The 14,283-nt window shown below is 48.4% G+C and overlaps 1 protein-coding gene across 1 annotated transcript; it reads left to right on the forward strand.

Annotated features, from left to right (window-relative positions):
• Positions 1 to 1,088: 1,088 nt before the first annotated feature.
• On the forward strand, positions 1,089 to 8,931 carry CCR2 (C-C motif chemokine receptor 2). The gene is made up of 2 exons (XM_045989676.1): positions 1,089 to 1,380; positions 5,411 to 8,931. Exon 2 carries the CDS (start codon positions 5,422 to 5,424, stop codon positions 6,541 to 6,543), a length of 1,122 nt encoding a protein of 373 aa, XP_045845632.1. The 5' UTR covers positions 1,089 to 1,380; positions 5,411 to 5,421; the 3' UTR covers positions 6,544 to 8,931.
• Positions 8,932 to 14,283: the final 5,352 nt, after the last annotated feature.

The following is a 14,283-nucleotide window of genomic DNA, read 5'->3' on the forward strand; positions in this document are numbered from 1 at the left end:
ATATTTGTGTGTTTGGATCAAAAATGAGTCTCTTGTTGATAACATACAGTTAGAACATGTTTTGTTTTGTTATTCATTCTACTATTCTCTATCTTGTGATTGGAGAATTTAATGCATTTACATTTAAAGTAATTACTGATGATGAGGGACTTAATTCTGTCATTTTGCCTTTTTTTTTCCTATGTGCAAACTTATGGCTTTTTTGTCCCTCATTTCCTGCACTACTGTCTTCGTGTGTGTGTGTGTGTGTTATAATAAAATGCTTAAATTCACTTTTATTTCCTTTTGTATATGTTCTAAAGCTATTTTCTTTGTGGTTACCATGGGGGTTAGCATAATGAGAACATTTTAATTTAAATTTATACCAGCTTAATATCACACAGCTTAACAACACACAGAACTCTGATCTTGTATGGCTCTGTTCTCACCTCTTTTGGTTGTTGGTGTTGCAGAAGTACTTTTATACATGATGTGTCAAGATGAGATTGTGGGGCATGGGTAGCTGCTACTGTGTCAAAAGCTGAAATTGACCAAAGTTCACTGCCATTGATCATCCAAGCCTCCTCCTGACAGTTGCAGGCCTTCAGTAGATTCCAGAATAGTTAGATCAGACAGATTCTGTCAGGGCAATTGTCTGAAGAGAGAGATTTCTGGTGCTTCCTATGCCACTATCCTCCCTGAATCTCTTCAGTGTTTTCTTTTAGAAAAACTTCTTTCTGGGGAGTGGAACCTATAATAACTGAGGCCCTTCTTGCGAAGGACATCTCTGATACAAGAGACCATTTTGCATTCCCTTGTCAGTAAACATCACCTACAAAAAGAAAAGAAAAGAAAAATTCCAATCAGATCCCAATTCCATAATGCCACCAATGTGCATGGTCATAAAACTCATTCTGTTTTCTCCACCATCACCCACAGCCCTGCTGTTCGCATTTATCCTCTGGAAAATGGAGTTCTGTTGTGCTCATTTCATGCAAATTATCACTGGCAGAAGAGAGAAGATAGCCAGATATAGAGACCCACAAGATAAAGAAGGCCAGAGTCGTTAGACAGAGGAGCAGATGTACAGGGTTTGCCTGACTCACACTCATGGTTGCATAAGTAAGATTTCAAAATTAAGATTACTCTGGAGACCTCAACCTAGTGTACAATGTTCCTGGCTGGAAAAGAAGAACTATATCATTCTTTTTTTTTTTTTTTCAAATCTTTTTTTTTTTTTTTCAAATCTTTACCATTACTTGCCGTTGTATCGCCGCCTTCCCCTTCTGCAGGAAATATTATTTCCTACTTCTGCACACCAAGTTTCTACCTCCAGATCTGTTTGGTTCAGTTGCTGAGAAGCCTGACCCTCCTGCGCCACTTGGGAGAAGCCATTCACTGGTGAGTTGTGGGTGTTTTTTCCATTCCTTTATGAATCAAGGGCTCAAAGCACCCCAACACTGGAGATGCAGGGATTGGGAGTGCCCTGAAGGTTGCATAGCTTAGGACCTTGGGGATGGTGTTGGAGGAGAAAAGTCTGGAGGGTAGTTTCTGCACCATAAATGTTGAAGAGACCCAGGTGGCAATGAACAAGTGCAGAGCAGGGTAAGACCACCCCACAGGGCTCATGTGAGAGTACAGAGTACTAAAGAAGACAGCCACAAAGTGTAAGGACACTGAGGCTTCTCTCAGCTGCTGCTCCTCTCACTCCGCCCCTCCCAGCCCCTTAGGGCTTTAAAGAGCTGGAACTTTCTACCCCAAATATTGCCACTCCGTCTTCACAGTCTGTATACGTGATGGTCCAAGCCCTGAACCAAAATGGGCCTCTTGCCTCAATTCAGAAGCCCACAGGGGCTGAAGTGAGGAATCTCTTTTTCTGAGAGGCAGCTTTTAATCAATTCAGGATGTGTCCTGACACTTGAAAGTGACACCTCGCAAGCATCTTTTGTGCCAGGAGCTAGGTGTGCAGGAGTGACTGGGGAGAAGTTGTGGAGGAGGAGGTGGCTGATAGTTGAGAAGCCATTGCAGGTAAACAACAATGTGGAGAGAACACACGGTGGAAGTGGTCAGGGCAATTGGCCCCCTCGAGCCCTACCCTTTCCCCACCCCACCCCACCCCCGATCTGAATCACCAGAGGGTCTGAGCGTGCATTTCTGACTGACAGACTTCCTGTGTGATACCAAAGCCCAGCATTTGAGAAACACCGGTCCAATCCACACTTTCCCATCCAGATGAGGAGGCCAGCCCTGTGGTCAGTTACAGAACAGCCCCAAGGGTATGCTGCACATAAGGGGCTCTGTGCAAGGATCCCCAGTATCTTAGTTTTTATACGGTCTCCCACTGGATTACCCCGGAGCTAGTCCACAGTGGGCCATTGTGTTTTCTGGCAACTTGCAGCCTGCTGGATCTCTGTCACTCACTTACAGAAATGATACTTATTTAGCAGGCTTTAAGTGCCGGATTGGGCTCTGGGGCACCAAGGTACTTCATTGCAAGACAAAGTTCTTTGCCCTTGTGGAGCTTATTTGTGTGTGTGTGTGTTCACATGCACACATGCTCACACTTCTATATGTGGGGCGTTCTCATGGGGGTGATGTGGGGCGTTTAAGTCTACATGGCGAAGAAGTGCAAGGCTCCATGCCTACCTGGAAAATCATTACCTATTCCATGCCCACCTCTGCTCTCCCAGCCTGGAGATAGGAGCTCCTGGGGTCTTTTGTCACAGAATAGCCCCAGGTTCAAAATCCAGCTCAGCTATTACTTGTTTTGTGAATTTAGGAAAGTCTTTTAACTTGCCCATGCTTAAATTTTGAATTTCTGCACTTGTAAAATATAAAAACACTTGCTCACAAAAGTTCTGCAAATATTAAACTAATTCAGGCACAGTATTTAACACAGCACCTGAAGCTTATGGAGCATTCAATTAATGATTATAGATGTAATTCTTGAGGTGGGTACGTTCTCCTCCCCATCCCCCGGGAGCTTGATTAGAAGTCTTCTTTACTGGCAACAGATTTCCCAAGAATCTGGCTTAGTGAAATGCAAGGTCTATGAAATGCATGGATCGCAAGGGAAATTGAAGAATAAGGTGTGTACAAAGATAAAAACCAATTCACGGTTACTACCAGGAAAAGAAAAAAAAAGAATATTTTTTTAAAGATTTTATTTATTTATTTGACAGAGAGAGAGATCACAGGTAGGCAAAGAGGCAGGCAGAGAGAGAGGAGGAAGCAGGCTCCCTGTGGAGCAGAGAGCCCGATGCGGGGCTCGATCCCAGGACCCTGAGATCATGACCTGAGCCGAAGGCAGCGGCTTAATCCACTGAGCCACCCAAGCACCCCCAAAAAAGAATATTTTTGAGAATCAAGTCTAATGATGTTAGATGTTATACTCAGTATAAAGACTTTCATGAATTTCTTCAATTAACATTTATTGGTGCCTCCTTTAGCCAGATGCTATATTGTCAGAGCTGGAAACAGAAATATGATCTGGACTTCAAGGGGCCCATGGTGTGTGGGAGATCGTGTGATAAGGGCTTGTTTAGAGGCATATGTTATGAGGTGATTGAAGTGATTCATTAGCAGAGGAGGTTTGGCTTCACAGAGAAGGGGAGTTTGAGCAAGAGGTACTGGCGGGAGACTAGGAGTTCACCAGGCATTCTAGGCAGAGGGCAAGCTTGTGCAAAACCACTGAAGCAGGTGAGTTTGCAGGAAAATGGATGGAAGATGGCTGGGGTGGGAGCCCAGGACCTGGGGTTTGAGAAGTGAGCACAGAAAAGACTGATGAGGGGCCCCTGGGTGGCTCAGCTGGATAAGCGTCTGCCTTCAGCTCAGGTCATGATCACAGAGTCCTGAGATGGAGCCTCATATCAGGCTCCCTGCTCAGTGGGAAGTCCATTTCTCCCTCTCCCTCTGCCTGCTGCTCTGCCTACTTATGTGCTCTCTCTCTCTCTGTCAAATAAATAAAATAAAATCTTTAAAAAAAAGAAAGGAAAGACAGACAAAAGACTAATGAATGGTCTGAGCATCGTCTTTGAGGTCCCGCCACCTACAATGTGTAGGACCACTGCAGTTTTCAGTTGAGAAGCGCACGATCCCATTGCTAGTGTTGGGGAAGACAGGTTGAAAGGGAGCATGGTCAGGAATAAGCTGCAAGCAAGGCAAGACCACAGCAATGATGGAAATGGGGAAGGTCTAAGCCAAGACAGCGGCAGCTGACCGAGGTGCAGAGGAGGTGAGCCTGGAGGTGTTTATGAGGTAGAATTCACATGACAGTGATAAGGACAGTAGTATAGAACAGAGTTCAGCTCGCTGTAGTAAATGCTCGTTGAATAGGTAAACCCATGGGGAGCCATGCAGGAGGCAATGGGAAATTCAGCTCTGAGACATAGAGGTTGAAAGACGTAGAGGTAGAAGGCAGAGCACTGGGATGCGTTGGCATTCAGGGTGCCTAAAACCCTGAGATTAGACCACACGACTCAGCAAGAACTTGGGGTTGAGAATAAAGAGGTGGCAGGAAAAGACATGGCAGCCAAGGATCCTGCCTGGGGGTTCTCCCAGGGTGGGCAGGGGAAGGAGACACCAACGAAGCAAGTGGATAAGGAGGCACGAGGTAGGCACACACCTCCCAGAAGGCAAATGAGTATTAAACCGAAGAACTTAGCAGAAGGATCCAGCGCTCATCGAGGATGAAGCTGAAGCAGAGCTGGGGCATTTGGTAGTTGGGTTGTCATGGCAACCTCACCCAGGAAGCTTTGGCGGGGAGGTGGAGGCAGAGAGTTGAGAGCTAGTTAGAAGGCGTTTGGCTGCAAGTAACAGAACATGGAACTCACAGTAGCTTAAAAACAAGGGCTTATTACTTTTCAAATCACAAGAAATTAGAGAATGAGTTGAGCAGTTCATAAGCAGTTCAAGGTTGGGCTTATGACTTGGTGGCGTTGGGACTCAGCCTGGTTTTGCTGCATTCTGAGTCTTTCATTCAGGGTCCCAAACACCAAGCCTTCACAAGACAGGCTCCAGAAGTGGAAGGGGCAGGCCCGGGTTTCTCTCCCATCGGAGAAAAGCATTCTCAGAGGCCCGCTCGCAGAATGCCCTTCCTCGTTGTCTTCCGGGAATGGGTCACCGGCCCGCGTGCTCCCTACCCACCCTCCCCACCTCCCCTGCAGAGGAGGCAGAGTGGCACAGGGAAATGTACCATGAGAGTCTGGTCCTCTGGGAAGGCCCAGGATGTTGAGAAATGGCTGGTGGGAGAGACAGTTAGCGTCTGCTCCCAGGAATAAAGGGAAGTGATCAGCCGGCATAGGAGCTTTCCAGGACATAGTCGCAAAGCAGAGACAAAGACTAGGCCATCACTGACCCAGAGCGAGGATCTTTTAAAGCGTGGGGACGGCAGGGTTATGTGGCATGCTATCATTTTGTTCTCTGATTGCAGCACGGAGAAAGATGGGTGAAAATGGCACATTTGCCCAGGCCAGCTACAACGTGCAGCCCACGTCGCATTCTCTGTTTACATCCCATATCCAGGCCAGCAATGAAGAGCCCACCACCATTTATGACTATGATTACAGCCAGCCCTGTCAGAAGACCAACGTGAGACAGACCTTAATTGGGCTCCTGCCTCCGCTCTACTCGCTGGTATTCGTCTTTGGTTTCGTGGGCAACATGCTGGTCGTCCTCATCCTCATCAATTGCAAAAGGCTGAAGAGCATGACTGACATCTACCTGCTCAATCTGGCCATCTCCGACCTGCTCTTCCTTCTCACCATCCCGTTCTGGGCCCACTACGCCGTGCACGGGTGGCTCTTGGGGGAGGTGATGTGTAAGTCATTCACCGGGCTGTATCACGTTGGGTATTTTGGAGGAAACTTCTTCATCATCCTCTTGACCATTGATAGGTACCTGGCGATCGTCCATGCTGTGTTTGCGTTAAAGGCCAGGACGGTCACCTTTGGGGTGTTGACAAGTGGGGTCACCTGGACGGTGGCCGTCTTCGCCGCTCTCCCCGGGATTGTCTTCGGGGGACTGGAAGAGGAAGAAGGTATTATCTTGTGCAGCTCTCAATTTCCAAAAGCATGGAAGAATTTCCATACAATAATGAGGAGCATCTTGGGCCTGGTCCTGCCCCTGCTCGTCATGGTCGTCTGCTACTCGGCCATCCTCAAGACCCTGCTTCGGTGCCGAAACGAAAAGAAGAGGCACAAGGCGGTGAAGCTCATTTTCGTGATCATGATCGTTTACTTTCTTTTCTGGGCTCCCAACAACATTGTGCTTCTCCTGAGCACCTTCCAGGAGTCCTTTAATGTGAGCAACTGTCAGAGCACCAGTCAGCTGGACCAAATCATGCAGGTGACGGAGACCCTTGGGATGACGCACTGTTGTGTCAACCCCATCATCTACGCCTTCGTGGGAGAGAAGTTCAGAAGGTACCTCTCCGTGTTCTTCCGAAAGCACATCGCCAAACACCTGTGCAAACAGTGCCCAGTCTTCTATGGGGAGCCGGCGGATCGAGTGAGTTCCACATACACGCCTTCCACGGGGGAGCAGGAGGTCTCAGTTGGCTTGTAGAGGAGTAGAAGGTTGCTTCTTGCTTTTGATGCGGGACGGCAATCGGTTCATGATAATAAAGCCTCAAGGGTCTGTTGAAGAAGGGAGGCCTCTGAGGTGAGTGCCCAGAAACCTCAGGGTCATGGGCACCAAGACAGACTTTGTCCCTCCCTGGGTAGCCAACCCACACTCAGGGGAGAGTCCAGAACAACTGTGGGTAGAGACCAGGACTTCTCCAATGAGCTCCTCCCAGTTCCTGGAAAATGCCACATCTGGAAAATACTTATGTGCTTCTCCCAACCTTTACCTTCGCTTCAGTGGCTCTGCAATGCTATCCCTTTGGACAGGGGCTCAGCTGGAAGAGGGGAGGGGGGCAGATGGGCACAGGTAGATGGCATGAGGGGGTGTGGGGTCAGGGCCGAGTGCCAGGAGGTGGGAGGTGTGGGCATGGCTGAGCCTGGGTGAGGAGGAAAGGAAGGTCTTCAATAGTCCAGCCAGATAGTTGTGCTATCCCCAGCCCTGCCTCCAACCGATATTAACCTGGAAAGCCCCACTGGCTCAGGGAGAGCTTGGGAACCCCAAGAACCCTCTGAGAGCTTCGTTTGGGTCCGGTCACCTCTCCTGTGTAAGTACATGACACATTTTTACTAATTTGCCATTTATCCATGACAACCATGCAGCCTGCACTGGAAATCTCTTAAATATCATGCCCCACTGTTCACGTGTGTCGTAAGCCACATTCCCCCTATGTAAAAATGCATGAACATGTTTGTTTATATAGTCTGTGTCGTCTATAATGAGATGAGAAATAAAAACCCTCGTTCGGTCTGTACAGGGAAAGGGAAGTTTTGCAGGTAGTGATAGGGAGAAGGCATGAAGGTGAATGACCCTGCATCAGGAAGGCAGGAGCTAGAGCTTGGGACTGTGTAAGCCCCTCCCCTCTGCCCACCCCATCCCCACCCCGCCACCCACTGCTCCGCCCCTGCAGCGATGTTTCCAGAATTGACTAGGAGGAAAGGTCAGGAAGGATATGTCAGAACCTGTAGAGGCCTCAAGTCTTTGGATCTGACTGTGTTTATCTTCTTGTTACCTGTCCCTGCTGCCCTGGCCCCATCTGCTCCACCCTCAACCCCCAGACATCATCACATCACTCTTGCCCAAAAGATTGCCCTTGCCCAGAACCAGCTCATGGAGGTCCAGGAGAATAGCCTTGGGGAGTAGAAAACGGTGCAGCCAGAACTCCTCCGTGTGCTCGGGAGATGGGGAGCAACCAGTGGGAGTCCTGGGGTGTGTCTCCAGGACAGAGAAGGGGCCGGGAGATATGACAGAGGCCCTTGCCTTAGAAGTCATACCCCAGCCTGTGAATCTTGGGATCTAACCGGCCAGATCGGGTGGACCTACACAAGGCAGACTCTAGAAGGGTTGGGAGAAAGTGTTTTCCAAACTACCTTCTAGCTCCTCATTTTTGGGTCCAGGCATAGAGTTCGCGTATGTAAAAATAACAATAATAATAAAGTAAAAATAAAGGTAAAGCTGGAATTGTAACTTGCAAATGGGGCAGAATATGATTTTAAGAGTTGCTATTAGGTCAAGCCTGAAAACACCGTATTAGTCACAGAATTCTGGTTTTGAGCTTAGATCATTGGATCCTGTGGTATGTTTGGGAGGCTACCAATTCAACATGAACAGTTGTTGATCGGGGAGTCCGGGGTCTGGGCTATGGGCTTACGAGCTCATGGCAATGTAACATCTAACTCCTACTATTTCGATCATAGCACACGCCCCACAGGCAGCATCTCAAATGGGTCTTTATTCTCACAGGCTTGCAGCCACAAATCCTATATCATTATGAAGTCTAGGAAGTCATGGGTTTGATCGTGTTCAAATCCTTCCGTGCTCTGCAAATGTCATTCATGTTCCAACTGTCCGGTTTGGAGTGGGAACTTCTAAGTCACAGTGACCCCTAATCGAATTTTTAAACCCAGTTTGCAAAGGAGAGGAGTTGGCTCGCTTAAGTCAGCAAAGATTTTTATCTTGGGTGAGCCAAGTTAAGAATATGCACACGTGTGACCCAGTGCATTTCTGATCTGACACAAGCAGGAAACACAGGGTTTCTGGAACCTGGTGGCTCAGGAGCTCTAAGTGACAATGGTTTTCCTTTCCTGGTTCATGGCTAGAGAAGGTTTCAGAAAGAAGCGTGTGTATTTGGGGTGGGGAGAGCATGCTTTGCCTTCCAATATTTGTAGTATCCTCATGAATACATGAAATTTTGTTTGGCTGATGAAATGTAAATATTGGGGATTTTTTTTATTAACATATAATGTATTATTAGCCCCAGGGGTACAGGTCTGTGAATCGTCAGGCTTACACACTTCACAGCACTCACCATAGCACATACCCTCCCCAATGACCATAACCCCACCACCCTTTCCCTCCCCCCTCCCCCCAGCAACCCTCAGTTTGTTTCGTGAGATTAAGAGTCTCTTATGGTTTGTCTCCCTCCCGATCCCATCTTGTTTCATTTATTCCTTTCCTACCCCCCAACCCTCCCCCCTACATTGCCTCTCATATCAGGGAGATCATAAATATTGGGTTTTTAAGCTATGATTTGGAAAACGAATTAATGCTCTAACTACATTGCTGTTTGAAAAACTATCTGATTAGCAACTCCCTATTTTCTCCTCCCCTCCCCATCCCAGCCTCTGGCAATCACCATTCTACTCTTTTCATCCATGATTCTGACTAGTTTAGGTAACTCATGTAAATGGAACAATGTAGCATTTGTCCTTCTATGTCCCCAAGGCTCACCCATGGTTCTGCATATGGCAGGATGTCCTTCTGTGTAAGGACGAATAAAATATTCCATTGCATGTACACACCGCCTTTTCTTTATACGTTTATCGACGTGCATAAAATTTCAGTTGCGCAAAATGAGAAGTTCCAAACCTTTGCTTATAACATCGTACCTGTTGATACAGTACTGGATTGTACATTCTAAAAATCTGCTAAGGGGGTAGATGGTGTGTTTCGTGTTCTAACCATAATAATAATTTTTTTCAAAAGCCTGCCTGTTTTGTTATTCTGTGGTGTGTTAGATTGTCTTACTCTTTGCCACTTTTCACTCCTTCCCCTGTGTGATGACACATGCCTGTCCTTGCAGTGTGACTTACATCTTAGAGTGTTAGGTGTCCCCCCTCCCTCCACAGGAGGCTCGACCATGAAGAGTGAGCGGAAGTGTCACCTGGTTCCACCACACAGAGTGACAGAGGGGGTTGGGCTGAGCCTCTGGTTCTCCCTGCTCTGCCACAGGAAGGTCCCTCCCAGGCAACAGCAGGTGCCGTGCCATGCGAGCAAAAAGACACAGAGAACAGAGCCAGAGTCCCAGCCACGCACAGCAGCCACACGGCATAGGAACAAGAAGTCCACGCTCACTGTTTCAAGTCACTGAGCTGTGGGGGCTGTTTACCAAGAAGCACAAGGGCTAATTAGTACATCGGGTACATAGTGGCTTTATAAATAAAATTCGGGAAAGTATCCATTTCTTATTCCATCATGGAATTCAATGCAGCACCCCCCCCCCCCCGCAGGGATCTACCGTGCGCCAGTCTGGAGCAAGTACATGAAGATGGGTGTGTTAACTCCCATGGTCCGAGAGCCCTTCAAGTGCAGGGACTGGGGAGAGGAGAAAGGGTAGAGAATGAGGTGTTCGTGAATCACCAGGCACTGTGCAGAGCACAGAAGTCGAGCTGTATGTGAAATGTTCTGAGAGCCCAGAGGAGAGAGTCACTAACTCAATGATCGTCCCACATCATGGCAGTAATAGCTACAGTAGAATTTTATTGCCACCAAAGAAACCACTGAAAAGCTGCCGACTCTCTCCATTTCTAGATGTGGAAACCCAGTCTTCTTTATCCCGAGAAGAACGTTTGAGTGGGCTGTTTGAGTCAAGCAGCTGCCAGGGAAGGTCATCATTCCCAGGGATGGGTGTCTTAAGACTTCTGGTGGAGTTGGGGACTTGGCAGAGAGCCCACCCCGTGTCGTCCTCCATGACGCGTGACGCTCAAAGGCCCTGCCACCTCCTGGGAGTGAGCCACCCCAGACCCCATCCTTCCCTGCTTTGCCTTCTTCTCATTATTAAGATTTCCTTAACAAATTGAAATGGATTCAGGGTTGATTAGTCAGCAGCAGTGAGGGCCACCAAGAGCCACCAAGAGGAAGCTTGTCAGAGAGAAGAGGCCTCTGGGCTGGTAAGCTGACCTCTGTGAATTTGGGGGAGGGCTGGCCCTGGGTTTGGTGAGTGCCCAAGGTTGGAAATGTCTCAGGCAGTTGTCACTTTGACACTGTGTTTGTGTTCTCACTTCCTTGGGACCTCCTTGCTGCCTCACTGCTATGTCCCATCTCCACCATCTCCTCTCTCCAATCCCCTCTTCTCCTGCTCAGCTGACCTGCTACCTAGAAGATCCCCCACCCAGGAAGGAGGTGTTAACCTCCCCTTCTTGCAAGCTCCCATTCCTCACATGGTTTTCTCAGAATCCCCGCCCTTGGCTTTGAGGAGAAGACCCCTCCCTTTCACCTCCCCATCAAGCCCACCCATTTCTACAACCCTTTCCTGCTCAAATCTGTCTCCTTGTAGGACAAGGGTGTGATGAGTTGACATGGCAACCAGGGGCACAGAGCTGATTCTGTCAGTCTAGGAAGCCCCCTAGGAAGATGTGTGACCCCAGGTGTCAGTGGTTTTCCTTAGAACTGTAGGGTATTTAACACCTTCTACCCTCAGCCTAGGGCCATAACTGCCAGTTCTGGGGCAACAGGAAAAGTCCTGTATGATATCCTGTTTTGCATACAGCTGAAGACAGAGGTGCAGGTGTGATCCAATCTGAAGTCACATTGGGCCTATTACATACCTTCATCAGTGCACTACACAGTATGAGCGCCATGTCTGGGCACTGACTCGAAAAAAATATCCAGAATTCATAGAGCAAACATCCCAGCTGAGTTAAAGGGTTGCCACCACATCTGGACATACCTACCAAGCAAGGAGGTAGACAGTCTGCAAGTGTCCATGTGGTGTGATGATTTGCACAGGGCATGGGGAATGTGGTGCAGGGGCTGGGAAGGGGGTCATTCCGGGAAGGACGAGAAGGATCAGAAGGACAGAGACATCGGAGGTTGAGAGGACAGTGCAATGACCCCCAGCCCCATCACCATGAAGTGTATCTGAGACCAAAGGTGAAGCAGTGTTGGGAGTCATGGGACCCTAGTATCATTGCTAAGACACACAGGTGGTAGGGAGGGATTTTTCCTCTTTCTTTGAGAACCATGGGGATTCTTGGACTTTTTTGGTGAAGGTGGCTTTGGGGACACTGGAAGCATCCTTCTTGGTGGGGATATCAGAGCACTGGCAGCCACACTGAGAACAGGTGGTCCATAATAGTGATCGATGGAAAGAGCCTGAACGTCTAATAACAGAACTCTGGCAAATATGGTTATGGCATTATACTGAACAAAAGAAGCCAGACACAGAAGAGGATAGCATCCATGTTTCCATTTATATGAATTTAAAGGAGAGGCACATGATGGTCCGTGGTAACCAAAGTCAGGTGGCCCTTACCCCTGGGTGTGGTGCAAGGGCACTTTCTGGGGGGTTAGGATGATGCTGTATCATCTCGGCTGGGGAGGTGGTTATGAGGGTATATACATGTCAAAACTTCACCAAGTTGTGCACCTAGGACTAGTGCACTTTGCTGCATCTAAATTAGACTGCCATAAAAAGAAAGAGAGAGGAAGGAAGGAACGAACGAATGAACGAACTATGTGTATGTGAGTTGCTGAGTGGCAGGTGACAGGAGCTGGGCTCATAAGGCTGACCCTCTGAACCCAAGGAGAGGAACCAGCGTTTGTTTCCCTAGCCTCTGGCGGATGCTCGGCATCTAGAGTGAAGAGTTGCATGGGGCAGCGGGAGCAGAGCCGTCCACCCAACCTGGATTCAATGCCTGGATGCCAGCTATTTAAAGGCCGACCAACTCCCCAAAAGGAGGGCAGGCTCAAGATGCCCTCCATTATGGGCATGGAGTCTAGGGTGACAAACAGGTCAAAGGATCATTTCTCATGGGGAGTCTGAATGTCATCCCCAGGAGAACAAGAGCCTTGCAAACAGGACCAAAGAGAAACTGAGACCATGAAACTCAGTCACGGCATGGCAGACGGAAATGTTCCCTTGATTCAAGGCTGAAGAAGTTCCAGTGGGTCCTCACTTCCTTGTAACTCCTTGGGATGGAGCTCCACCCCGAGAGGTGACCTGAAACCCTCTCTGAACCCAGAAATCTGAAAGGCGTGACATACCCGCTAGTCTGGGCTTCCATGACCTATGAATCCTCCCTGGTTTCCCCTCCAAATGTGTATTGTCCAAACCGGCGTGGGCATAGAGTCATCCGGTATTGAACGGGGGAGCTGCCTTCGGGACCCCCGGGGTCTAGCACGTCATTCCCCCGATGATGATATGGAAGCTCAGATAGAGGAAGTATGTTGCCAAGGGCACACTGGTGGGGTGGGGTGGGAGGTGGGGGGTCCGCAGCACCCTCCGAGACTCCAAGCCCGCACCACTACTCCATACTGCCCTCTGGGGGCGAGCAGCCGTCACACAGCCTCCGCCGCCTGGATGAAGGACACGCAGAACTCCACAGGGAGAAGCCCCAGCTCTGGTGGTGACAGTAATGAAACATTACAGAAATGTAACATTGATCCAGCAGCAGCTGAGAGTTCTACACACACACACACACACACACACACACGTTACCAGCCGTGAACACAAGGCTGCTCTTCGGAGGACCAAGACTATTGATGCTGCCTGCTTTCTGCAAAATTTTATATTGATCTATTTGCTACCCATTTTGCGAACCCATATTTTCGTAAAATATAAGGCCTCGTTACTTAGCCCACGGAGAGCCAATATCTGCAAAGCACCCCATTCTTGTTATATCATTTGATCTTGACCACAGACCTATCAAATAGGTTTGTGATTTGGGGTTTGGTTTTTGCCCCCATTTTACAGATAAGAAAAAGCCTTGGGGAGTTTCAAAATCTTGTTCAGAGCCAAGTGGCAAACGATGAAGCTTGGGACTTATCCCTGGAGTATGTCTGCAGAGGCGGGTTCTTTTTTTTTTTTTTTTTTAATTTATTTATTTTCAGGGTAACAGTATTCATTGCTTTTGCACCACACCCAGTGCTCCATGCAATACGTGCCCTCCCTATTACCCACCACCTGGTTCCCCAACCTCCCACCCCCCCCCAGCCCCTTCAAAACCCTCTGGTTGTTTTTCAGAGTCCATAGTCTCTCATGGTTCATCTCCCCTTCCACTTTCCCTCAACTCCCTTCTCCTCTCCATCTCCCCATGTCCTCCATGTTCTTTGTTATGCTCCACAAATAAGTGAAACCATATGATACTTGACTCTCTCTGCTTGACTTATTTCACTCAGCATAATCTCCTCCAGCCCCGTCCATGTTGCTACAAAAGTTGGGTATTCATCCTTTCCGATGGAGGCATAATACTCCAATCGTGTATATGGACCACATCTTCCTTATTGCAGAGGCGGGTTCTTAATCATTGCCTCCTGACTGCACACACAGGATGAACTTGAAGAATTTTTTTTTTCATGATTCACTGTCCTGGTCACGATCACCAATTGCTGGGCTCTGTTGTGACGCAAGAGCACAGCCCTGGGTGGGTGGTTACTGATTGCTGGGCTATCTCTGTGCTTTTA

This window comes from Meles meles, chromosome 20 (genome assembly GCF_922984935.1).
Source record: "Meles meles chromosome 20, mMelMel3.1 paternal haplotype, whole genome shotgun sequence".
NCBI lineage: Eukaryota > Metazoa > Chordata > Mammalia > Carnivora > Mustelidae > Meles > Meles meles.

Coding starts and splice junctions, on each gene's coding strand:
- CCR2 (XM_045989676.1), top strand. CDS start 5,422: ATGGGTGAAAATGGCACATTTGCCCAGGCCAGCTACAACGTGCAGCCC.